This window comes from Polyergus mexicanus, unplaced genomic scaffold, assembly GCF_030449975.1.
Source record: "Polyergus mexicanus isolate NDT 795.1 unplaced genomic scaffold, iyPolMexi1.0 SCAF_22, whole genome shotgun sequence".
In the NCBI taxonomy this organism is placed as follows: Eukaryota; Metazoa; Arthropoda; class Insecta; order Hymenoptera; family Formicidae; genus Polyergus; species Polyergus mexicanus.
The window spans coordinates 1,264,494-1,288,137 of NW_027223342.1; the positions used below are offsets into that span (position 1 = coordinate 1,264,494).

The 23,644-nt window shown below is 28.1% G+C and overlaps 4 protein-coding genes across 14 annotated transcripts; 2 read left to right on the forward strand and 2 right to left on the reverse strand.

The window, feature by feature from the left end:
• Positions 1–9,592: 9,592 nt before the first annotated feature.
• On the reverse strand, positions 9,593–12,693 carry LOC138942265 (coiled-coil domain-containing protein 149-like). Of its 5 annotated transcripts, none has more exons than XR_011448283.1 (10): positions 12,350–12,499; positions 11,998–12,167; positions 11,661–11,904; positions 11,377–11,543; positions 11,231–11,303; positions 11,057–11,141; positions 10,836–10,980; positions 10,662–10,759; positions 10,296–10,591; positions 9,594–10,104 (listed from the first exon to the last, which is right to left on the reverse strand). XR_011448283.1 is itself a non-coding variant. In XM_070312370.1 (9 exons), exons 1-9 carry the CDS (start codon positions 12,449–12,451, stop codon positions 10,377–10,379), a joined length of 1,299 nt encoding a protein of 432 aa, XP_070168471.1. In that variant the 5' UTR covers positions 12,452–12,499; the 3' UTR covers positions 9,593–10,376. The 5 variants fall into 5 exon arrangements, 3 of the variants coding, with proteins under 3 accessions (XP_070168471.1, XP_070168474.1, XP_070168473.1); XR_011448284.1 differs by having other exon boundaries at positions 9,595–9,996; XM_070312370.1 differs by having other exon boundaries at positions 9,593–10,591.
• A 169-nt stretch (positions 12,694–12,862) lies between these two features.
• On the forward strand, positions 12,863–15,906 carry Eif2balpha (eukaryotic translation initiation factor 2B subunit alpha). Of its 3 annotated transcripts, XM_070312426.1 has the most exons (9): positions 12,863–13,185; positions 13,333–13,434; positions 13,808–13,947; positions 14,109–14,225; positions 14,298–14,410; positions 14,501–14,648; positions 14,736–14,861; positions 14,967–15,142; positions 15,233–15,906. In XM_070312426.1, the coding sequence occupies exons 1-8, from the start codon at positions 13,173–13,175 to the stop codon at positions 15,114–15,116; spliced, it is 909 nt and encodes a 302-aa protein (XP_070168527.1). In that variant the 5' UTR covers positions 12,863–13,172; the 3' UTR covers positions 15,117–15,142; positions 15,233–15,906. The 3 variants fall into 3 exon arrangements, with proteins under 3 accessions (XP_070168527.1, XP_070168526.1, XP_070168528.1); XM_070312425.1 differs by having other exon boundaries at positions 14,967–15,906; XM_070312427.1 differs by having other exon boundaries at positions 12,869–13,185; positions 14,504–14,648; positions 14,967–15,904.
• Positions 15,907–16,697: 791 nt separating this feature from the next.
• Positions 16,698–22,352, reverse strand: Fer (tyrosine-protein kinase Fer). Of its 5 annotated transcripts, none has more exons than XM_070312420.1 (16): positions 22,257–22,352; positions 21,752–22,192; positions 21,502–21,672; positions 21,254–21,350; positions 20,970–21,165; positions 20,091–20,228; positions 19,802–20,011; positions 19,503–19,686; positions 19,043–19,216; positions 18,225–18,437; positions 17,969–18,145; positions 17,672–17,885; positions 17,379–17,543; positions 17,165–17,287; positions 16,972–17,094; positions 16,698–16,854 (listed from the first exon to the last, which is right to left on the reverse strand). In XM_070312420.1, exons 2-16 carry the CDS (start codon positions 21,962–21,964, stop codon positions 16,712–16,714), a joined length of 2,541 nt encoding a protein of 846 aa, XP_070168521.1. In that variant the 5' UTR covers positions 21,965–22,192; positions 22,257–22,352; the 3' UTR covers positions 16,698–16,711. The 5 variants fall into 5 exon arrangements, with proteins under 5 accessions (XP_070168521.1, XP_070168520.1, XP_070168523.1 ...); XM_070312419.1 differs by having other exon boundaries at positions 22,251–22,351; XM_070312422.1 differs by having other exon boundaries at positions 17,379–17,531; positions 21,752–22,352.
• Positions 22,353–22,942: 590 nt separating this feature from the next.
• Positions 22,943–23,593, forward strand: Nd-mlrq (NADH dehydrogenase (ubiquinone) MLRQ subunit). The gene is made up of 3 exons (XM_070312416.1): positions 22,943–23,137; positions 23,223–23,369; positions 23,483–23,593. Exons 1-3 carry the CDS (start codon positions 22,955–22,957, stop codon positions 23,537–23,539), a joined length of 387 nt encoding a protein of 128 aa, XP_070168517.1. The 5' UTR covers positions 22,943–22,954; the 3' UTR covers positions 23,540–23,593.
• Positions 23,594–23,644: the final 51 nt, after the last annotated feature.

Below are 23,644 nucleotides of genomic sequence, written 5' to 3' on the forward strand. Positions count from 1 at the left end.
ATCATATTATTGAAAAGTCGTTGCCGAAATATTTTATATGTACAATTATATATATATATATATATATATATATATATATATATATATATATATATATATACGCGGAATATATTAAAGTTTATATAAAATATATTTTAAATTATGATTAATTATATTTATTAAACGATTGATGTATCGCGAAGTCTTGTATTAATTACTCGCTTTTGCGAATCGATTGTTTAATTGCTCGATCTTAATCCGAATCATATTTAGATGCTGGTAAAAGTCAAACGATAAAGCGTCGAAAATATATTTAATTTTAAATTTTATTTTTGAAGAAATAATTATTTCTTATTGTGGTAATGTATTTAAAAGATAAGTAGATAATTATCTTATCAAATTATTTTCCGGTATTTGTCGCGATCGCGTTTAGGAAACGAATTTGACGGAGCGTCTCGCACAGCTACTTTACTGCGCGGATGTCGTCGTGTGAATGATAATACATAAGAAAGGAATTTGATGTCGACGGAGCGTCTCACCCCACTATAGTTCTTATTCAAGTGTCGCTGTATGAGTGATAACAAAATCATGATACGTAAACAATAGCGCGCCAATGTTTACGCCACCAAGGCTGAATAACATGTTATTGAAAAGTCGATGCCGAAATATTTTATGTACAATTACATTATATATATATATATATATATATATATATATATATATATATATATATATATGGATGTCAAAAGGCTATTTTAACGACATTTAAAAAATGAATATTTTATTGCATATATCGAAATCCGCAGAAATATCAGGATAACACGATAAGCAAAGAGGTCGCACAGAGTTAAATTACTGTACATTTAATTAATAATGTTCTCTTCCTCTCTCTTCACATAATGTCATGAAACAAACAGTATTACATATTTTTTAATGTTTTTGTTAAAAATTATATATATATATATATATGCGAAAACTGTATTATTGTGTGTATATAAAATAATTCGTAAAATTAATATCAAATGCTAATGGAAGGTTTTTTTTATTTTTTAAATAAGAAAATACTTACATAAAAAATTGTGTAATACTTATTGTTAATATGTTAATAATAAAGAATATATTGTATAACCACAATATCTTTTATATATTTTGGTTATATTTTTATATAGAAATAAAGTAAAAATTAAATTTTATTTACTTTCTTGCATTTTAGAGGGATCTAATGGACGTAATGCTTTCTACAATAGAGAGTATATTTGAGAGAATCTCTAAGGAACTTGCTTTAATATTTGGGCTATAATATTTAAGATTAAAATGCACTTAAAAAAAAAATAAAATATGGCATAAAAAAATTATGTGTAAGTGATTATGGTATGATATATTCTGCAGAATTCTCAATTATTGTGAGCTTTTATGGTAATAATGATGTATATGATATTGTGAGAAAAATTTCATCAAGTAATATTTTTGCTATTAGAATTATGCTGTTATGTTATTTTATTATTATATATATCAAAATATATATCTCATATTAATAAATTTTCATGCTACGTTTTGTGATTAATGTTAATCCCCTATTTCAAATAATTGCATAATTCAATTTAGAATATTTTATATTATATAAACTATTTTTATTTGCACGTTCATACACACATAGAGTAAAATAGCAATTCAAATGGCAATGTTAAAACACAACTGTATGTTGCAGAAAAAAAAAATTAATCTTATTTATATTATAAGCAAAGTTTAGTTTAAAGTATAATTTCAAAGATGCTTTACGATAAAATAATAAATTGTGTGTATGTTTACAATTATGAATATAAAATTTTTAATTAAAGTCTTCTAATAAAAATTGACGCCACAGACAGATAAAACAGGCAATTGTATTAGTATTTATCTTTTGTGATCAAACAAACAATTATGGGCGATCTATAGAAATTATCATGGATGGTTTTTTTTTGCACAGATCGCAATTGAATGAAAGTAATAAAGCAATGCACATGCGCAACGTAATTTTTTAATGTAATGAAAGATCGGATCTCGTCCACTCATAATTCAACTATCACAATGTCATTGGAGATACAAAGTTTTTTAAAAAGTTAGAACTTTTCAGAATTTATGTAAGATTAAACTATATTGTGCATTACAACAAGATATAAATAACACAACTTATATCAATAGGTATATTACATTTTTATTAAAAATCGTAACTTAGATTATGTATAATTTTAATTCAAAAGACATATTAGCATAATAATATATATTAACATATGCAAATATGTATATTGTTAAATTTAAGCACAATAATGAAAACTCAAGATAAAAAGAATCAACCTGTAGGAATGCAAGTTGAATATACTGTAATTCGACTACATGTTCCACATAAATAAATTTCAATATTTTGGACGATAAAATTTGGTTTTGAAATTGTAGATTTATTTTAAAAATTTATTGAAACAAATATATCTTTTCAAATATGCAAAGAATCTGCACACATATAATATTAAAATTAAGAATTCCCCCTTTTCATTTATGAATACCTATAATATCTTTAACTATGCCATGAAATACATTGTTTATCTTATTAACTATTCAAAAAGTTACTCCATTTTATATATTTTCAATTATTGAAATAAATAATTTATTCATATAGTTTTTAATTCTTTCATCTTCATATATCTCTACCATTAAAATAATTAATTTACTTAATTTTAAAACTTTATTAACATACTCATCAATTAATCAAACCAGATGAATATTAATATTAATTTTTTTAAAAAATTTATTATGATTAATTTATATATTTATTTATAGGCTAATCTTATTTATTACTTTCCTTATTTTTTCTCATTTTAAACTATCGTCTAATTTTTTTTTAATAATTACTCCTATATTAATTTTAATTTAATATGCCTAATATTATCTCTTAATCTATCTAGAATCTCTAAAATTCTTTTATTTTAATGTATACTTACATTAATTTAATAAATATAACTATATTTTTATTTATTTTTAAATCTAAACTTTTTAATAATATTTATTATTTTAAATTTAATTTTATTAATTTTAGAAAATTACTATTATTAACATATTTTAGAATAATTATATCTTTAATAATTTTACTTATTTAAATTATTTTAAGATTTTAAATTAATAAAAACTCTAAACCTTCAAAGATTAATATATAATATATTTTATAATTCTTATATTTTAATTTATTATCTTTTAGAAAATATCTTTAAATTTGCAATTTAATATTTTTATTTAAACTATAAAATAATTTATTAGTATTAGAAAACAATTTTATAATTAATTAATTAAATGATAAAGTTATAAGTCACTTGGTAATAGTATCAAAAATTAGTTAGGAATAATAAGATTCTGTATAGAAAGTAATTACAGGTCATACTCGACAAATAGAAAATCTCAGAGAAATACAATTAATAAATTAAAATTTAATACACGTACGTATATATATATATAATTATATTATATGCCAAAGAGATAGAGAAAGAGAGAGTATATTGTGTGTATATAATTTATGTTAATGTTTTATTTTATTAGAACTCTGTCGCACAGAGTTAAATTATAGAAAGCTGGAAATTTAATGCTTCAAAATCCGCAAAAGTATCAGGATAACACGATAAGCAAAGAGGTAGCAGAGGTAAATTATAGAAAACGGGAAATTTAATGCTTTAAAATCCGCAAAAGTATCCGGATAACACGATAAGCAAAGAGGTAGCAGAGGTAAATTATAGAAAACGGGAAATTTAATGCTTTAAAATCCACAAAAGTATCCGGATAACACGAAGAGCAAAGAGGTAGCAGAGGTAAATTATAGAAAACGGGAAATTTAATGCTTTAAAATCCGCAAAAGTATCAGGATAACACGATAAGCAAAGAGGTAGCGAAGAGGTAAATTATAGAAAGTTCTTCACGTCTAACATATTCTTCGCTTACATCTCGTCTACCGTTAAAGATATCGATATTATACAAGAAATACATTGTTCTTTATGATCTCCGCTACATGGATTGACGGATTAGATTTTTAAAATTAATAAGATGACGATTATTAAAGCGATAAAGCGAGTCGAAATCGCGACGCTTTTGCCGAAATCATTTGCGTCAGATACATTATTCGCTTTAATTTCGATTACCGTTAAAGATATCGATATTATTCAAGAAAGACATTATTCTACATGATCTCCGCTACAAGAATTGACGCATTAGATTTATAAAATTAATAAGATGACGATTATTAAAGCGATAAAGCGAGCCGAAATCGCGACGCTTTTGCCGAAATCGCGAAGCTTTTGCCGAAATCATTTGCGTCAGATACATTATTCGCTTTGATTTCGATTACCGTTAAAGATATCGATATTATTCAAAAAAGACATTGTTCTACATGCTCTCCGCTACAAGGATTGACGTATTAGATTTTTAAAATTAATAAGATGACGATTATTAAAGCGATAAAGCGAGGTGAAATCGCGACGCTTTTGCCGAAATCATTTGCGTTAGATACATTATTCGCTTTGATTTCGATTACCGTTAAAAATATCGATATTATTCAAGAAAGACATTGTTCTACATGATCTCCGCTACAAGGATTGACGCATTAAAATTTTGAAATTAATAAGCTTACGATTATTAAAGGGATTAAGCTGGCGAAAATCGCGACGTCTTTTCCTGGGTCATTCGCGTCTAATGAATCTATCTCGTAAATCACAGTAATTTTTTAAGAAATTAACGCGTCGTTCGGAACTTTATTATATTATATTATTCAAGTTATAGCGTCTTTAATAATGATTTTTTCCTTAATAATTAATAATTTATTTTTTAACAATTATGACTTTTTTATTTTAAATTTTATCATATCTTTAATATTAAAATTAAGAATTCCCCCTTTTCATTTATGAATACCTTTAATATCTTTAACTATGCCATGAAATACATTGTTTATCTTATTAACTATTCAAAAAGTTACTCCATTTTATATATTTTCAATTATTGAAATAAATAATTTATTCATATAGTTTTTAATTCTTTCATCTTCATATATCTCTACCATTAAAATAATTAATTTACTTAATTTTAAAACTTTATTAACATACTCATCAATTAATCAAACCAGATGAATATTAATATTAATTTTTTTAAAAAATTTATTATGATTAATTTATATATTTATTTATAGGCTAATCTTATTTATTACTTTCCTTATTTTTTCTCATTTTAAACTATCGTCTAATTTTTTTTTAATAATTACTCCTATATTAATTTTAATTTAATATGCCTAATATTATCTCTTAATCTATCTAGAATCCCTAAAATTCTTTTATTTTAATGTATACTTACATTAATTTAATAAATATAACTATATTTTTATTTATTTTTAAATCTAAACTTTTGAATAATATTTATTATTTTAAATTTAATTTTATTAATTTTAGAAAATTACTATTATTAACATATTTTAGAATAATTATATCTTTAATAATTTTACTTATTTAAATTATTTTAAGATGTTAAGTTAATAAAAACTCTAAACCTTCAAAGTTTAATATATAATATATTTTATAATTCTTATATTTTAATTTATTATCTTTTAAAAAATTTCTTTAAATTTGCAATTTAATATTTTTATTTAAACTATAAAATAATTTATTAGTATTAGAAAACAATTTTATAATTAATTAATTAAAAGATAAAGTTATAAGTCACTTGGTAATAGTATCAAAAATTAGTTAAGAATAATAAGATTCTGTATAGAAAGTAATTACAGGTCATACTTGACAAATAGAAAATCTCAGAGAAATACAATTAATAAATTAAAATTTAATACACGTACGTATATATATATATATATATATATATATATATAATTATATTATATGCCAAAGAGATAGAGAAAGAGAGAGTATATTGTGTGTATATAATTTATGTTAATGTTTTATTTTATTAGAACTCTGTCGCACAGAGTTAAATTATAGAAAGCTGGAAATTTAATGCTTTAAAATCCGCAAAAGTATCCGGATAACACGATAAGCAAAGAGGTAGCAGAGAGGTATATTATAGAAAACGGGAAATTTAATGCTTTAAAATCCGCAAAAGTATCCGGATAACACGATAAGCAAAGAGGTAGCAGAGAGGTATATTATAGAAAACGGGAAATTTAATGCTTTAAAATCCGCAAAAGTATCCGGATAACACGATAAGCAAAGAGGTAACAAAGAGGTAGCAAAGAGGTAAATTATAGAAAGTTCTTCACGTCTAACATATTCTTCGCTTACATCTCGTCTACCGTTAAAAATATCGATATTATTCAAGAAATACATTGTTCTACATGATCTCCGCTACATGGATTGACGCATTAGATTTTTAAAATTAATAAGATGACGATTATTAAAGCGATAAAGCGAGCCGAAATCGCGACGCTTTTGCCGAAATCATTTGCGTCAGATACATTATTCGCTTTGATTTCGATTACCGTTAAAGATATCGATATTATTCAAGAAAGACATTATTCTACATGCTCTCCGCTACAAAGATTGACGTATTAGATTTATAAAATTAATAAGATGACGATTATTAAAGCGATAAAGCGAGCCGAAATCGCGACGCTTTTGCCGAAATCATTTACGTCAGATACATTATTCGCTTTGATTTCGATTACCGTTAAAAATATCGATATTATTCAAGAAAGACATTATTCTACATGATCTCCGCTACAAGAATTGACGCATTAGATTTATAAAATTAATAAGATGACGATTATTAAAGCGATAAAGCGAGCCGAAATCGCGACGCTTTTGCCGAAATCATTTGCGTCAGATACATTATTCGCTTTGATTTCGATTACCGTTAAAGATATCGATATTATTCAAGAAAGACATTATTCTACATGCTCTCCGCTACAAAGATTGACGTATTAGATTTATAAAATTAATAAGATGACGATTATTAAAGCGATAAAGCGAGCCGAAATCGCGACGCTTTTGCCGAAATCATTTACGTCAGATACATTATTCGCTTTGATTTCGATTACCGTTAAAAATATCGATATTATTCAAGAAAGACATTGTTCTACATGATCTCCGCTACAAGGATTGACGCATTAAAATTTTGAAATTAATAAGCTTACGATTATTAAAGGAATTAAGCTGGCGAAAATCGCGACGTCTTTTCCTGGGTCATTCGCGTCTAATGAATCTATCTCGTAAATCACAGTAATTTTTTAAGAAATTAACGCGTCGTTCGAAACTTTATTATTTTAAATTTAACTAAAATTTTTTTAATTTTTTATAATTTTATAATAAAATTTTTAATTAATAAAATTATTAACATTATAATACATTACATACACAATTACATTAATTTAATAAATATAACTATATTTTTATCTATTTTTAAATCTAAACTTTTTAATAATATTTATTATTTTAAATTTAATTTTATTAATTTTAAAAAATTATCATTATTAACATATTTTAGAATAATTATATCTTTAATAATTTTACTTATTTAAATTATTTTAAGATTTTAAGTTAATAAAAACTCTAAATCTTCAAAGTTTAATATATAATATATTTTATAATTCTTTTATTTTAATTTATTATCTTTTAAAAAATTTCTTTAAATTTGCAATTTAATATTTTTATTTAAACTATAAAATAATTTATTAGTATTAGAAAACAATTTTATAATTAATTAAATGATAAAGTTATAAGTCACTTGGTAATAGTATCAAAAATTAGTTAGGAATAATAAGATTCTGTATAGAAAATAATTACAGGTCATACTTGACAAATAGAAAATCTCAGAGAAATACAATTAATAAATTAAAATTTAATACACGTACGTATATATATATATATATATATATATATATATATATATATATATATATATATATATGTAATTATATTATATGCCAAAGAGATAGAGAAAGAGAGAGTATATTGTGTGTATATAATTTATGTTAATGTTTTATTTTATTAGAACTCTGTCGCACAGAGTTAAATTATAGAAAGCGGATAATTTAATGCTTCAAAATCCGCAAAAGTATCAGGATAACACGATAAGCAAAGAGGTAGCAAGGAGGTAAATTATAGAAAGCGGAAAGTTTAATGCTTCAAAATCCGCAAAAGTATTGGGATAACACGATAAGCAAAGAGGTGGCTGAGACCACCAGTTATCGGGTGGTAATTTTGGTCGGGCCGGTGGGCGGTAATTTCGGTCGGGTTGGTGGGCGGTACTTAACCGCGCTTGTATCGATTCGCGTACGTCGATCGATGTCGCGGCAGGATATAGATCCTCCCCCTGAGCGGGACTTAGCGCGCCGTATTAATGGCGAGGCCGATTTCGTAAATGGCGGTCGCGGAATTATTGTCGGTTTGCGGATAGCGCGTTGTCGTTTCGTCCGGTATGGTCTTTCCCGTGGAATTCAGGAATGCAACGGCCGATGGATGATCGCCGTTGCACGCAGGTGGACGTGTCCTATTTATACCGCTTTTTCGGCGGGCGCGCGTGCGTAATATGCCTTAATATTTTTGCTATTAGAATTATGTAAAATATAATATGATGTTACGCTATTTTATTATTATATATATCAAAATATATATATCTCATATTAATAAATATTCATGCTACGTTTTGTGATTAATGTTAATCCCTTATTTCGAATAATTGCATAATTCAATTTAGAATATTTTATATTATATAAACTATTTTTATTTGCACGTTCATACACACATAAAGTAAAATAGCAATTCAAATGGCAATGTTAAAACACAACTGTATGTTGCAGAAAAGAAATATTAATCTTATTTATATTATATAAACAAAGTTTAGTTTAAAGTTTAAAGTATAATTTCAAAGATGCTTTAATGTTAAAACACAACTGTATGTTGCAGAAAAGAAATATTAATCTTATTTATATTATATAAACAAAGTTTAGTTTAAAGTTTAAAGTATAATTTCAAAGATGCTTTACGATAAAACAATAAATTGTGTGTATGTTTACAATTATGAATATAAAATTTTTAATTAAAGTCTTCTAATAAAAATTGACGCCACAGACAAATAAAATAGGTAATTGTATTAGTATTTATCTTTTGTGATCAAACAAACAATTATGGGCGATCTGTAGAAATTATCATGGATGGTTTTTCTTTGCACAGATCGCAATTGAATGAAAATAACAAAGCAATACACATGCGCAACGTAATTTTTTAATGTAATGAAAGATCGGATATCGTCCACTCATAATTCAACTATCACAATGTCATTGGAGATACAAAGTTTTTTAAAAAGTTAAAACTTTTTAGAATTTATGTAAGATTAAACTATATTGTGTATTACAACAAGATATAAATAACACAACTTATATCAATAGGTATATTACATTTTTATTAAAAATCGTAACTTAGATTATGTATAATTTTAATTCAAAAGACATATTAGCATAAAATGTATTCAGAATTTACATAAGAGAGACTCATTTATAATTTATATCGATTGCAATTGTTGCATAACTTGACTCTCAGAAGATATATATATATATATATATATATAAGATCAAATATTGTATTATATATTACAATCAAAATTTAAGATATAAAAAACACAATTTATCTTGAATAATAAGATTACTATATTATATAATAATACTATATTATATACTATATTATTAAACGAAACATAAACTTATAAAATATACTATTATAAATACAAATATATTACGTTCGTATGGAATGTTATTTCTATGTATTTTAGCAGAACATACATATATGTACATATATTTGCATAGTGAAAATGCTTATCATCGATTAAAAAGATTAATGGGGCCAACTCAACAACCTAGTACGCAATTCGACTTGGTTAGATCAATTCAATAGTGTCTCGCGCAAAAGATATTTGTGAGAACGTCATATCATTTAGAACAATCTTTCTACTGTCAATCTGTTACAATGCTGCAGCTACATGTTACATGTAAATGATATGTCAATCCAATTGCTACAACAAATGTATAATAAACTGTCTTTCATCATTACATATATATATGTAAATATATATGTAGATAAAATAATTTCCATCAAAATTTTGAGATTACTATATGTTGCACTGCAAATTTAGTAAAAATATTAAGTAGCACTTGCTGTCATGCCAACGCTTATAATAAGTTAATTTTTTAAGTTGAGTTTATGTGTGCTGTTTCTAAACAAATACGATTTATATAGAAAGAGATTAAATTTTTTTTACTAGATTTTTAAAATTTATATGCTCCAATGAAGCGTATAACAGTTTCTACTTACAGAAATATGTTTTATATATACATGATATTTGTATGGGGAGGCACGTTCGTACATTTTCCTGTATATTGGACATTTCTAATTTCATATCTTTTGTTTACCATTATCTTTCAGATTATTTAATGCTTTTTGAACCAATACTCCCAAGTTCTTTGGAAGACTCATTTGTATCGATTGCAATTGTTGCATAACTTGACTCTCAGAAGAGCTACACTGTACATTATTCTCGTTTGTTATAATACTGTTTTCCTTAATATTATCTGTATTACAATTAGTTGTATGATCTAAATCATTATCACCTGTAAAAAACATAAATATAATGATGATAATATGTATTATAATATATTAAAATTGTATGTTTATACTTACATCTTAAATCAACATTGGCGCTTGTGTATCCCTCCAAGAGTTTCATGGTTGGTGACTGCACTGCACTGTCCAATTCACAAATTCTCAATGCCAATATTCTATATAAACAGCATATATAAATTAATTTATATAGAATTGCAGAAATTTAAATATAACTAACATGTAACTATTTACTTATTTGCTTTCTTCTGATGTGCCAGAGCCAAAGTTTTGTCATTTAAAGCTTCTAACAAGGCAGTACAAAGGCACCGTAAATCAGTAACGGCAGCAGCAGATTTCTGAGGTGGTATATAAGAACTTTCCTGAAGAAGCTGTTCAACTAAAACAAATAAAGCGTGTCTTCATGTACACAGGTTAGGTGCACGCGCGCGCGCACATGCATACATACAATTTACCTTGTTTGTGAGTCATTACTGTTCCAGCTGCAGAATTTACTCCCAATTTAATATTTCCTTTAGCTCTTTTACTATCCAACATACTCTAGAAAAAATCAATTAAATCTAATATCAAAAAAAGTTGCAAATATTAATGTTGTGCAATAATTTTTTGTTTACATTTCAATCTTATACCTTATACTTTGACAGAGATTGACGTGCAAGTTCCTTTTCTTCCAGCAACTGCTGCAGTCTTTCTTGTAGATATCTAAAAACAAATTTACTATATAACTAAAGTTCAAATATTTATTTTTAGGCCATGATTATTTACTATTAATTACCTATTTTCATTGATAAGCGCATCCAGATCAACTGGCTTAGAAGCACTCAAAGCTTTAGATAGCTCATGATTCAAACGATGTGCCTTACATTTGAAAGCATCCCTTTCCATCTCTAGCTCATGTTTCTCATCCAATACTATTTGTAAATCTGTTTGTAACTGTGAACACTATAATAGAAACCATTATTGTTATTGAATAACAATATATCTTGTGGATATATTTGTTGAAATATAAATCATGATAAATAATTAATAATTAAGATGCATTTTTTATGTAATGCTTACTTTTAAATTTAATTCTTCTAATTGCTCTATCATTTCCTCTCTTTGATGCATTACTGGTGCAAGTTGAGCATCTTGTTGCTCAACCAGTGTACGATTGCTATTTGTACGTAATGCCTTAATATCAGCTTCGGCATCTGCTAGCTTTTGCCTTAATGTTTCAACTTGTAATCTGAGACATTTATTCTGCTCTCGTGCCTCTGTCAATAAATCCAAGGTTCTAAAATCTTCATTTAAACTGTAGCATCTGCAAAAATATTTATTTGTTTAAATTTAAGAAGAATCTTGAAACAGAATGTTAAAGTAATACCATTCTGTTCTATTATTTATTATTATTTACCTATTCGATTCTTTGGTTTCACACATCTGCTTCTTCAAACACAGAAATCTTTCCTGAATTTGTTCTGCCATTAATTTAAACTGATCTCGTTGTATCCTACATTGATCCAGCTCCTGACTCAACAACAAAAGCGCTTCTGACTTCATTTGCATCTTCCTCTTTAAGATTTCCTATAAATATATACATGTAGAATGTTACTACGAGATAACCAAGCATTTAAAATCTTTTGAACAAATATTTAACCTACTTTGGATTCTATTTCAGTATCGTTAGCGCTATTTTTTAGAATATTGCCAGATTTATGTTCCATTGTATTGTTTTTAATTAATAACTATATTACAATAAAACGTACAATAAGCGTTTTGACACATTTGACAACTATCCAAATATTTTTCTTTTTTTTATTGGAAAGTGTTTTTAACTCGAGAAAATTATTTACATCTGGATTTGTCATATAATAAATGCATACAAATTTAAACTTAAGACACACACCGATCAAACAGATTGATTTCGCAACAAATTATTTTGCAAAATAGATTAAGTTTTTACCTCTCTCTCTCTCTCTCTTTCTCTCTCTTTCTCTTATTATAAGATACAAATTTAGAAGTGTTCGATTGACAAATCATAACAAAGAAATCTTTGTCGCTCTCGTTCTGATTGGTCAATCAAACAATTCGAAACTTTTGCAGCGCCAAACGAAGTTGATAAGAAGTTAAGCATATTTGAGACATGTGCAATATGCATCTCAATGATGATAGATAAGTCTATGATTGATACTACATTTGATAAGCGGGGAGCACACACTTAACCATAAGCTTAACTTAATCATAAGCATAAAGAATTTGATTGGTCAATTTCCTTATGCATAAGAAAATTGACCAATCAAATTTCTTATGCTTATGATTATGTGCTTATGCAAAAGTGTGTGCTCCCCGCTATACGCATTCCAGCCAAATCAGAGAAAAAGAAGATTTGATACGCATGCGCGAAAAAAGTAGTTTACTGTCACCATTATGCTAAATTGGGTTAGGTTAAGTGCAGTCGAAATAACCTTACACAATATATTTGTGTAATTTATGTGCGTTATATATTTTAACATAAATATTAAACATATTATATATTTATTAAATTAATTTTTGAAACGATTGTAAGAGGAAATAACATAAATCTTAATAATGGAGAAGAAAGGTACATGCTCTAAATCAGTAGATTATAAGTATTTGCTAACTAGCAATATGAATCAATAGATTATAAATCTGTATATTGTAATCATATATTAAATATGATAAAAAAATCTCTCGACAATATAATTTTTAAATATTTTTAATGTTTCAGAAATTTGTCGATACTTTAATGGAATTATTAAAAATGAGAAGGACGTATCTGCTGGCATGGCTGCTATTCGTACCTTATTAAAAGTATTGGAACATTCAAAGTGTAAATATCAACAATACATATATACATACATATTACAATACATATATATATATATATATAATTCTCTAACTTAATCTATTCTATATTATATAATATATAATACATTTATACATACAACATATTTAATATATTTATTTATATTATATATAAAATATATTTTGTAAAATAAATATATATTTAATATATATGTATCTTACAACACACACATACACACATACACACACACACACATACATATATATATATATATATATATATCACTTAACAAATTTATATTAGTGAATCCTTGATTACAATAAAGTATCAAAAAATGTAATATTTTTATAATCAGTATAGATTGATCTTTTATATGTTCTTATTATTATTACTATAGCAGAAACAGTTCAAGAGCTTCGGATTTGCTTACAACATGCAATTGATGCTATGCGCTCTACAGAAACTCCAGTTACTGCAATTGCATCAGGAAGTGAATTGTTTTTGCGTTTTATCACATTAGCAACATTAGATACTCCTGTAAGAATATTAATATTTAAATCTTTTTTGTGCTATTTACATCTTTAATATATATAAATAAAATCTGTATTATCAATAAATTATAGAATATATTTATCTTCTAATATTTATTTTTATTAAAAATTTATCTATTTTATTTATGTCTATATGTTTTTACTTAGTCATTTGCAGAATGTAAAGGAATTATGCTAGACAGAGGCAAAGTATTTTATGAAAAATTAGTTGCAGCACGAGGAAAAGTAGCTAAAGTAGCAGCACATTTTATTACTGATGGTTCGGTAAGAATAAATATTCAAGAATATATAAAATATTTTTTATTATTCTTTTTTAATTACTTTATATTTTATTAGACAATACTAACACACTCGAAATCAAGAGTTGTGCTGCAAGCAATGAAGGAGGCTGCTGCAAGTAATAAAACATTTGAAGTATATGTCACATCATCATCGCCCGATAATATTGGGTATGTGCAAGTCTTTTTTTATATAAGATATACTATTTTTGTTGTTGCATCTATAATAAGCTTTAATTTGTTTTATCTTTATTTTTCAAGCAGAGAAGAAATGTGCCAAAGTTTAACAAAATTAGGAATATCATGTACAATGATACTAGATTCTGCAGTGGGATATGTGATGGAACAAGTGGATATGGTGATGGTTGGAGCAGAAGGTGTTGCAGAAAGTGGTGGTGTAATTAATAAGGTATGTAATGATTCAAAATATAATGTGTATAATTCTTTAAAAATAATCATTAGAGACTTCTTTAAAAATATTTCTCTTTTTTTATAGATAGGTACATATACTATGGCAATATGTGCAAAAGAAGTAAAGAAACCATTTTATGTATTGACAGAAAGCTTTAAATTTGCAAGAATTTATCCTTTGAACCAAGTAGATTTACCTGATGAATTTAAGGTAAATTATTGTGTATTTATATTGTGATTTAATTTTAATTAAAAAGAATGCAAGAGAATTTTGATGTATGTCTGCCTAAAATAATATGTAATATTATTATTGTAGTATACCTCCAGTACTCTAAATAATAATTTGAAGAAAGAACATCCTTTAGTGGATTATACTCCGCCTCACTACATTAGCCTGTTATTCACTGATTTGGGAATTTTAACGCCTTCGGCTGTTAGCGACGAACTCATTAAATTGTATTTATAATTTCAAAAGTTTTTTTCAAACAAATGGTGAGTCCTAAATTTTGCAACTTTCGTGATATGACATAAGAATATCATGTATATGTGTGTAATTCAGATAGAATTTCTCATCTTTTCTAGAAGATGTAAAGAGAGAAATTAAGTTGACTGGAAATATAAAAATATACTTTTGTAGAAGACTAATATATATAGTCTTTATTAATTTATTATTGTTATTACAGCAACATTGAGTATTTGTATATAGAAACAAGATATATGTCTTTCGTTAAATCGCACACATTGTGATAACAAGTAATAAACTATATCTATATATGTGAATTATATTCAATTATATTAGTTCTAACATTAGAATGAATCTCTTTATATTATAGAATCTTATAGCTATTCATAAAGATTACTTATTACAATGCGTGCAATGTATAACATTGTCATTTAAACAAAAGTGGGAAAAGTAGAGCATCTAAAAATATTAATTTATTAACATTGAATATTATAGCATTTAAATTTTATATTTAAATTTATAATATAAATGATATACATATACGCATTTACGTTTTGTTTTCAGTTCAATTGTATATTGCACAGCAATAATAAGATGTAAAATTACTTATTGGAAGAGTTCTTATAATTAAAATACTATATTGTAAATTGCTTAATTCGTTTTTTTCTATTTATGTAAGACTAAAGTATTCTTTGAAAACTTAAAATCAGTAACAAGTGGTCTTTTTCCATTTTCACATATTTCATGCATATGCAACATAATCATATATTTAAAAATATAGTTCAATGTGGTAAAACTTTCATATTATCGGAAATTACAAGAAATATGTATAGAATCGCGAGAACTATATATTTTATACTATATATATAATGATCTATGATGTTTTCTCGCTATAATTTCCATGAAAAACAATAAATTTACAATAAATATACAAATGGAAAATGTATCCCATTTATTTATCCCAATATGCATTTCTGTCAAATTTAATGTATATATAATGTTAATTGTATTTATATAAAAAAAGATACTACACAATCATTAAAGAGAACATACAAATGACAATAAAACTGTATAAATAAAACTTATTAATGTTTTGCATTATAATCATATGAATACGCAACAATAAATATATATATATATATATTCAAATATACTATAAGAAAGTGACCAACACTTGGTGTAAGGTAAGCTGAATTATAATGTGTGTGTGTGTGTGTGTGTGTGTGTGTGTGTGGACGGAAAAATATAATAAATTATAAAACATATTAATTAAACATATATTGTGAAAAAACATAACCAATGGCATTCACATCGACGCGATTTCGCAATGACATATAATAATGGCAATTTAATACGTGTTTTTTATGCTAGTATATCTATACCATGAATATATTTTAATATATCCATGATATATATACATATATATACATATATATACTTACAGAATAAAATAGTTTGGTTGTTGGTTGACTTTAAAAACCTGTATCTTCTAGATATCAACTTGAATTTCGTATAATTCGTAAATTATACAAAATAAGTGTCGGAAACTATAGCATAGAAAAACTATATGCCCATATAAAATACTTTTAATATAATACTCATGGATATGCTTGAGATAGCCTTTCAACCACATTGAATATTTGATCGAAATGCGGTCGTTTCTCTGGTTCGTACTCCCAACATCGCAGCATCAATCGATAGATCTCTTCGGGTGTTCCATCCGGAGCTGGCATTCGATATCCTAATGTAACCATTTGGCATAAATTGCCAAAATAATCAATTATAAAAAATATAATAATGCATATTGATACTGATCTGTAATTAATTATTTATTGATTTCTGTTATTTCTTCTCTCACCTGCATCTATCTTGTCGCGTGCTTGCTTGTTGGACATACCGCTATACGGATTACCGCCTTTGGAAAATATTTCCCATATTAGAATTCCATAACTCCACACATCGCAAAGCGATGTATATTTGCCTGAAACAGTAGTAAAGTGTCAGAGGAACAATAAAAATCTGATATTATCGAGAAATTAAGAAAAGCTTACCAAAATTCAAGGCCTCTGGTGCGGTCCACTTAATGGGAATTTGTTTCATACCCTCTGAGACTGTATATTCTTCCTCCTCTCTCGACATTCCGAAATCAGAGATTTTGACTATGCACTCGTATCCTAAAAAAATATCACAGTCAAATATTATATTTATCGTCGAACTTGTCGGGTTCAATGATTCCTGAATAATTCAAATATAATTTTTATTTACCTACGAGACAATTGCGAGCGGCTAAATCTCTATGAATGCAATATTTAGATTCCAAGTAGCTCATGCCAGCTGCAGCATCCTTGCACATACACAATTGCTCCCGCTGGGTTATTGTACTGGCATTCTTCCGTAAATGCGTAAGTAACGAACCACCTAAAGTTAGCGCTATTAATATTGGTTATAGTATGGATTGATATATATGTATTACGAATTTTTTATTGTAATACAATAGCACGATGTCCATGTTAACATAGTAATGCTATAACAATATAACAATAATATTATCAGCTTACCAGGCACCAGTTCCATCACGATCATAATCGGCTGCTTTTGAACGCAGATACCAATCAATTTCACTATGTTCCGATGATCATATTGCTTCAATATTCTTCCTTCTTGCAAAAATTTGCGTTTCTGTTCGTCCGGTAACGTTATTTTGCACGTTTTCACGGCTACTTCAGTCTTACAAATCTTCAGTTGCGCCTTGTAAACATCCCCAAAATTTCCCTATAATTCACATCGCATTATATCACAATATATAATCAGCACTGTACCTCGCTAAAATATACCTATTGTATCAGCTTACTCACTCGACCTATTTTCTCCAAAAGGATGACATCATCGTTATTAAGCTCCCATCGCTCGCGTAAAATTGGCGTTTTAAGAATAGCACCAGATCGACTAGTCACCGGCAAGCCGGATAGCCATTGATGTCTGATTAGTTCTTGAATAGATGGAAATGTGGGCCCTTCAAATCTATAGTGACCCTACAATTAATATACTTTATATAATCTATTCTTTTTTCGAAAGAACTCATATCACATTTATATTTATGTTTGTTCTCACCTCTGTAGTTTGTACGATAAAATGCTTGTGCCCGTCCCAACAAATGGATAAAACTATCTGACATTCATCATTTCTCATTGTTTCGCGTACTAAAAAGTCTCCTTCGTTAACAAGTAATCTTACGACTTCTTCTCTCGGTAGCACTCCGTGAAACCATTCCTCCTCTATAAGATCGCCGTTATTTTTTTGGTTGTTAGTTAAATGCGACGGTACCTACAGATAAATTTAATTTGCCAAAATAGGTATTAATAAAAAGATATGAACGACATAATAGTGTTTGCAATTTTAATCACTGCATATATATTTTTATACTTGCAACATATTTTTATATATAAATATAAGTGTGCACAAACATTAGTATAAAAACACTTATTTGCAATTCTCATGCTTTATTAATAAAAAAGCATAATAATTTAACTGCACATAAATAATATTCATATTATACATATATATTCATGCAATACTTTCTAATTATAATAACTCATGTAAATAATTTCAAACAATATGTAAATTGTGGTAGCAAAACAATTATCTTCATATAAGCTTTGAATTAATCCTTGTGATGATAAAAAAAGAAGTATCAAATGGAAAATTTTACTACTATCTCTTTTTATACTATCTATGTCTGAATGATAGTATATCATTATATAAAAATTCACTATAGAACCGAAACTGGGAGAAAAGTGTTATGTTGTTATGGGAAGTCTATATTTTATTGGACGATACAAGACATATCAATCTTATCGCTTTGTGCGACTCAACACAGGAAACGTGCACGCGAGTACTCAGATAACACATAAATAAAGTGTGACACATACAACAGGGGGGATATTATTGTCTGCTTTGGCTGTAGGCCCTTCGCTATTTGCCCTAATTAGTCCGTTTTTTGAATCATTAATTGCTGGCAAGGATTTAAAAGGTGATTTTAATATTGTTATAAATCGTTGATTTCTCCTTAATGTGAACAGACCACTGTCTACAATTCTCTTTCTCTGTAAAGTATCAAATCTAACTAATTTCTAATTTTAGGTAATTTAGTGTTCAATAAGAAAGACTAATTAAATCTAATAATATCTTTTTATGTATTAATTATGTTATAGATTACAAAATAATTTTCCGACTTTCGAATAATGAAAGAGATCTGATTATGATAAAAATATTGATATCAAGAATTGAGTTACAGGAACATGATTTATATATTATATTTATTAAAATTAACAAAACTTGTTTCTTTTTCTTGTTAATTAAGAAAGGAAAAAGAAATTATGCTTTACTCACTTTATTAATTGTAGGTGAATCAGTGAAAGAACCTTCTACAGAAAGGTCGCAACCCGGAGGTAATTCTTCACAGCCTAATTCATTAAGCGCACTCCTAATGGCTTCTACTTGTCTTTGTAATTTTTTCTCCTGACAACGTAACTTCAGTTCTTCTCTTTCACGAGAATAGTCCGAAACTAAAATCCTAGCACAGAATATACAAAAATGTGCTTAAACGGATTTATAATTAAAAAATAAGGAATTTAATGATAATAAAAAATTGACGTTAATATATTATAAAAATTATATGGTTTATATACCTAGAATCACTATTATTTTCTTGCAAAAATTGAGGACTCTGTCGATTTTGTTGTGTGGTCTTGAGAGAAGCTTCGAGTTCCGTAAGACGACTTCTCAACCAATCTATAGTTAGATTATCTACAGTCAACTTATTTGGCAATAATTTCCCTGAGGTATCATCCACAAGATTCTCGTCAAATGTGAATCTGATTGGAGATGCTGGTCTAGTTCTGCATTAATATTAGAATATTCTGATGAAGGTATATGAACATATTCAATATAAAAATAATTATAAAGTCAGATATATACTTATGCTTTCCAATAAAATCTCTATACTCTTCGATAGGCTTAATACTGTCAACTATCTTTTGTACTCGTACATGGATCTCCAGAAATTTCTCTGTTGTAAAATCCGAGTATTTTACAATATCCTGAAGTACTCCTTTCCTGAAAAGAGAATTATTTTAAATATCATATACAAAAGTAATAATCATTAATTTTTATAATAAAATCTTTACCTTCTCCATTTCTAATCGTATGCAAATAAAAAAATCAAGTAAAAATGTTAAAATCTCGCTTGTAAATAATAATAGAAATAATAGAGTATTTTGTTAATGTCGTCTCTGTAAAGTTGGTATCTCATTTTCAAAAATCGAAAGTTTTATCAACAGTTCTGTTTGCCCAAATAGTTTACCCCAAATAGTTCTACAGTTCCTGATAGGTTTCAAAAATATAGTTCCAGCAAAATACCTAAAAAAATCATATCTTAAAAATATGAAGTGCCAACTTCCCGCAGCACAACATGCGAGAAATGTCATTTAAATCATCGTATCTTATAGTTCTCGAAGAGTTCTATAGTTTTTGATATATTTTTATAATAGTTCCAATGGCTAAATATTTTTAAAAAAATTATTGATTTGGAAGCTACTTTTGAAAACTATAAGATATGATGATATTTCTTGCATATTATGGTGCCATGGGAAGTTGGCACCTCATATTTTCAAGATGTGATTTTTTTAGGTATTTCGCCGAAACTCTTTCTGAAACCTATCAGGAATTGTAGAATTATGTGGGATGCAAACAGAACTGTTGATAAAACTTTCGATTTTTGGAAATGAGGTGCCAACTTCACAGAGACATTAATATCCTAGTTCATGCAAAGACTATTTTTAATAAAATGTAACTCACCACAAAGTTATAAATTCTTGGTGAATAGCTTGTTGCCGATGAAGCAAACTTGGCAAATAACAGGTTCTTAAATCATGTTCGCATTCTGTCACAGCACCTAGTAATAGTACGTATTCATTATGCGTTAGATGAAGTTTCCTGCATGCCTTTTGATATTTTTCCCTTACTTCATCTAACTTGCGACCACCCCGACCAGCTAAAAAAGTTGTATTAGTGTATCATTATCTTTATTACACAAATATAACTCTGGAATAATTCAGAGCAATCTTGAATATAACACTTACACTTGACATAATATTCTTCAAATCGCGATCTCATTGACTTATACATTTCCAGATTCTTTTGATACTCCAGTTTTTTCTTAGTTACATCATCTGTCAACTTGAAAATGATATGCAACATGAGACACATTAAACAATATTGATCACACAATAAATTAAAAAAAAATCATATAAATAAAAAAAACATCAAAATTTACCCAAATTTCTCTTATTCATATTTTATTGTTGCAGAGTCTAAATTTTTTATTTACCTGTTGAAACTGATTAGTCAGCCAGGCCTGCTCCTCTTGATAAAGCTTTCTAGCCCTTCTTCTTTCTGAGTACAATGTATTCAATTGATCCACAACATTTTCAATATTGTCTGCCTGTTGTTTAATCAATTTAGCTGTCTGATCGATAGAGTCCATAATGTCTCTCCAACTCTATACATGATATTTTTCTACAGATACCAGATATCCAGCGACTGACAATCAAATTACAAATACATAAATGAACAATTACCTGCACTATAAGACTGCCAACAAGATCTTCGCTGCGCTCAATTTTCTTCCCTTGAACGATAAACGAGGAAACAGTAGAAGCGTATTCCCTATCGGACTTGACCTTCATTGTAAGGCATCTTCGCATCGTCTCTAGAAGCTTGATCTCGGCATCTTGGCGAGCCAGTAGCGCCTCGTGCGATGCCTGGCCCTGCAGGCTCGTGGAAAAACCCATCTTTGCAGACGTTGCGAACAAACGTACGGCAATTATCAGCAGCAACGCGATGCGTTTAACGACGACGCATTCTTAGCTTCGTCAGAGAACGGGATATTCCGAATCTGATCAGCGGATATTCTGACATTTAGATTTTCGGACTCGGTGCTCCCTGGACGACGTGTCCGGGATCATTACATGACCGCCAGTAACGACATGCTACCGTTACACGGCCGCGTCCTCGCGCAGCTATGAGATCAACATTTATATTTATACCAGTTTCCCGAAATCGTGCGGAAAAATTCACCTTTACCAGAGCAGCAATATACCGCCATTGGATACGTCGCACGATGATGTCGATCAAGGAAGTCCGTGATGGACGATGGATTATGGATTGGGTAGATTCCGCCGTCACTTCGTCAAACGTTAAACCTATATTCGTTCGCAATGCGCGACGCGACACGTCGAGTCAATTGCATGTCAAGCGGCGTCTACAATAGAGATTTTAAGCCCTAAGTCTTAAGAAATTGACTGATCACAGTTGAGTATTCTTCTCATACTTGACTGTGATTGGTCAATTTCTTAAGACTTAGGGCTTAAAATCTCTATTGTAGACGCCGCATAAGTCGTATACATCGAACATCCCGCACCATCGCTCTCCGTCGTTCTCCGTCGTTGAAATATCTATCGTAACGTTTACGTTGATTGAGGAATTTATAAACACATGGATGAGAAAAAGATTTCCCATCGTATATGTATAATAAAATTATATATAATATATATATATAGTAGTTTTCTTTAAAATTTCCTTTGCATGACGATTGTTTTCAACAAACTTTAATAAAGTTTAGCAAATATTTAAATGCTCATAAGTTAACGGAGCTTCGTTCAACGCTATAAAAATGCCATATTTCAGCGTGTTTTGAATTTGATTTTAAACGCCATTATATACATACGTCACATATTTGACCGCGGTGATTTTCGATCGGGCTTTCATCGCGCAAACGCCAAATGAGTATCGGCCCTACCTTCTACGCTACTCCGTACATCTGTATACTCAATACTGTATTACGAGAAAAACCGAGCGTGAAAAGGGGTTTGTCTAGTTCGTTCGAGGGCACGGATCTTCCATTCGATACTGCAACAATGAAAATGCAGGGAATGTCTTTGACTAGCTTGAAAAAGCATCCAGCTGTGAGATTTGCACACAATTAACATACGCGCATTCAATATATTCTCTCTCTCTCTGTGTCTATCTCTCTCTCTTTTCTTATTTCAGCTTCTACCACTGTACTTCTGTATAGGATTAGGAGGAGCTATGGCAATTTTGTATACGATACGTTCGGCGCTTCGCCATCCTGATGTCTCCTGGACAAATAAAAAGGAGGCCGAGCCGTGGAATGAATATAAAGAAAAACAATTTAAGGTAACAAGAGTGATAATCATAGTTTGTCTCGATTGTAGCAATTTTGGATATTGAGTCACTGCTGACAAAGTTACTGTACATACTCATGTTTATCTTACTTTTTTTTTTTACAGTTTTATGCTCCACAAACGGATTACAAAAACCTTAAAAGTCCAGCACCTGAATATTGAGCTGTGACATGTAAACTAGTATTTGTTGTAGGAATAAATTGTTATAAAATACTACCTCTAAGTACCTTTTATCTCTAAGCTATGTTCTTGTGACAAAGCGATAAG

Excerpts from the sequence above, each read along its gene's own strand:
- Nd-mlrq (XM_070312416.1), top strand. The coding sequence starts at position 22,955 with ATGAGTATCGGCCCTACCTTCTACGCTACTCCGTACATCTGTATACTC. Across the intron at positions 23,138-23,222 it reads GCTTGAAAAAGCATCCAGCT|CTTCTACCACTGTACTTCTG; the intron begins GTGAGATTTGCA and ends TTCTTATTTCAG. Across the intron at positions 23,370-23,482 it reads ATAAAGAAAAACAATTTAAG|TTTTATGCTCCACAAACGGA; the intron begins GTAACAAGAGTG and ends TTTTTTTTACAG.
- Fer (XM_070312420.1), bottom strand. The coding sequence starts at position 21,964 with ATGGGTTTTTCCACGAGCCTGCAGGGCCAGGCATCGCACGAGGCGCTA. Across the intron at positions 20,229-20,969 it reads CAAGAATTTATAACTTTGTG|GAAAGGAGTACTTCAGGATA; the intron begins GTGAGTTACATT and ends TTCTCTTTTCAG. Across the intron at positions 19,217-19,502 it reads ATTCACCTACAATTAATAAA|AGAAAGAGAATTGTAGACAG; the intron begins GTGAGTAAAGCA and ends GATACTTTACAG.
- Eif2balpha (XM_070312425.1), top strand. Across the intron at positions 14,411-14,500 it reads TCATCGCCCGATAATATTGG|CAGAGAAGAAATGTGCCAAA; the intron begins GTATGTGCAAGT and ends TTATTTTTCAAG. Across the intron at positions 14,649-14,735 it reads GTGGTGGTGTAATTAATAAG|ATAGGTACATATACTATGGC; the intron begins GTATGTAATGAT and ends CTTTTTTTATAG.
- LOC138942265 (XM_070312370.1), bottom strand. The coding sequence starts at position 12,451 with ATGACAAATCCAGATGTAAATAATTTTCTCGAGTTAAAAACACTTTCC. Across the intron at positions 12,168-12,349 it reads AATGTGTCAAAACGCTTATT|GAAATCTTAAAGAGGAAGAT; the intron begins GTACGTTTTATT and ends ATATATTTATAG. Across the intron at positions 11,304-11,376 it reads GCGCTTATCAATGAAAATAG|ATATCTACAAGAAAGACTGC; the intron begins GTAATTAATAGT and ends ATTTGTTTTTAG.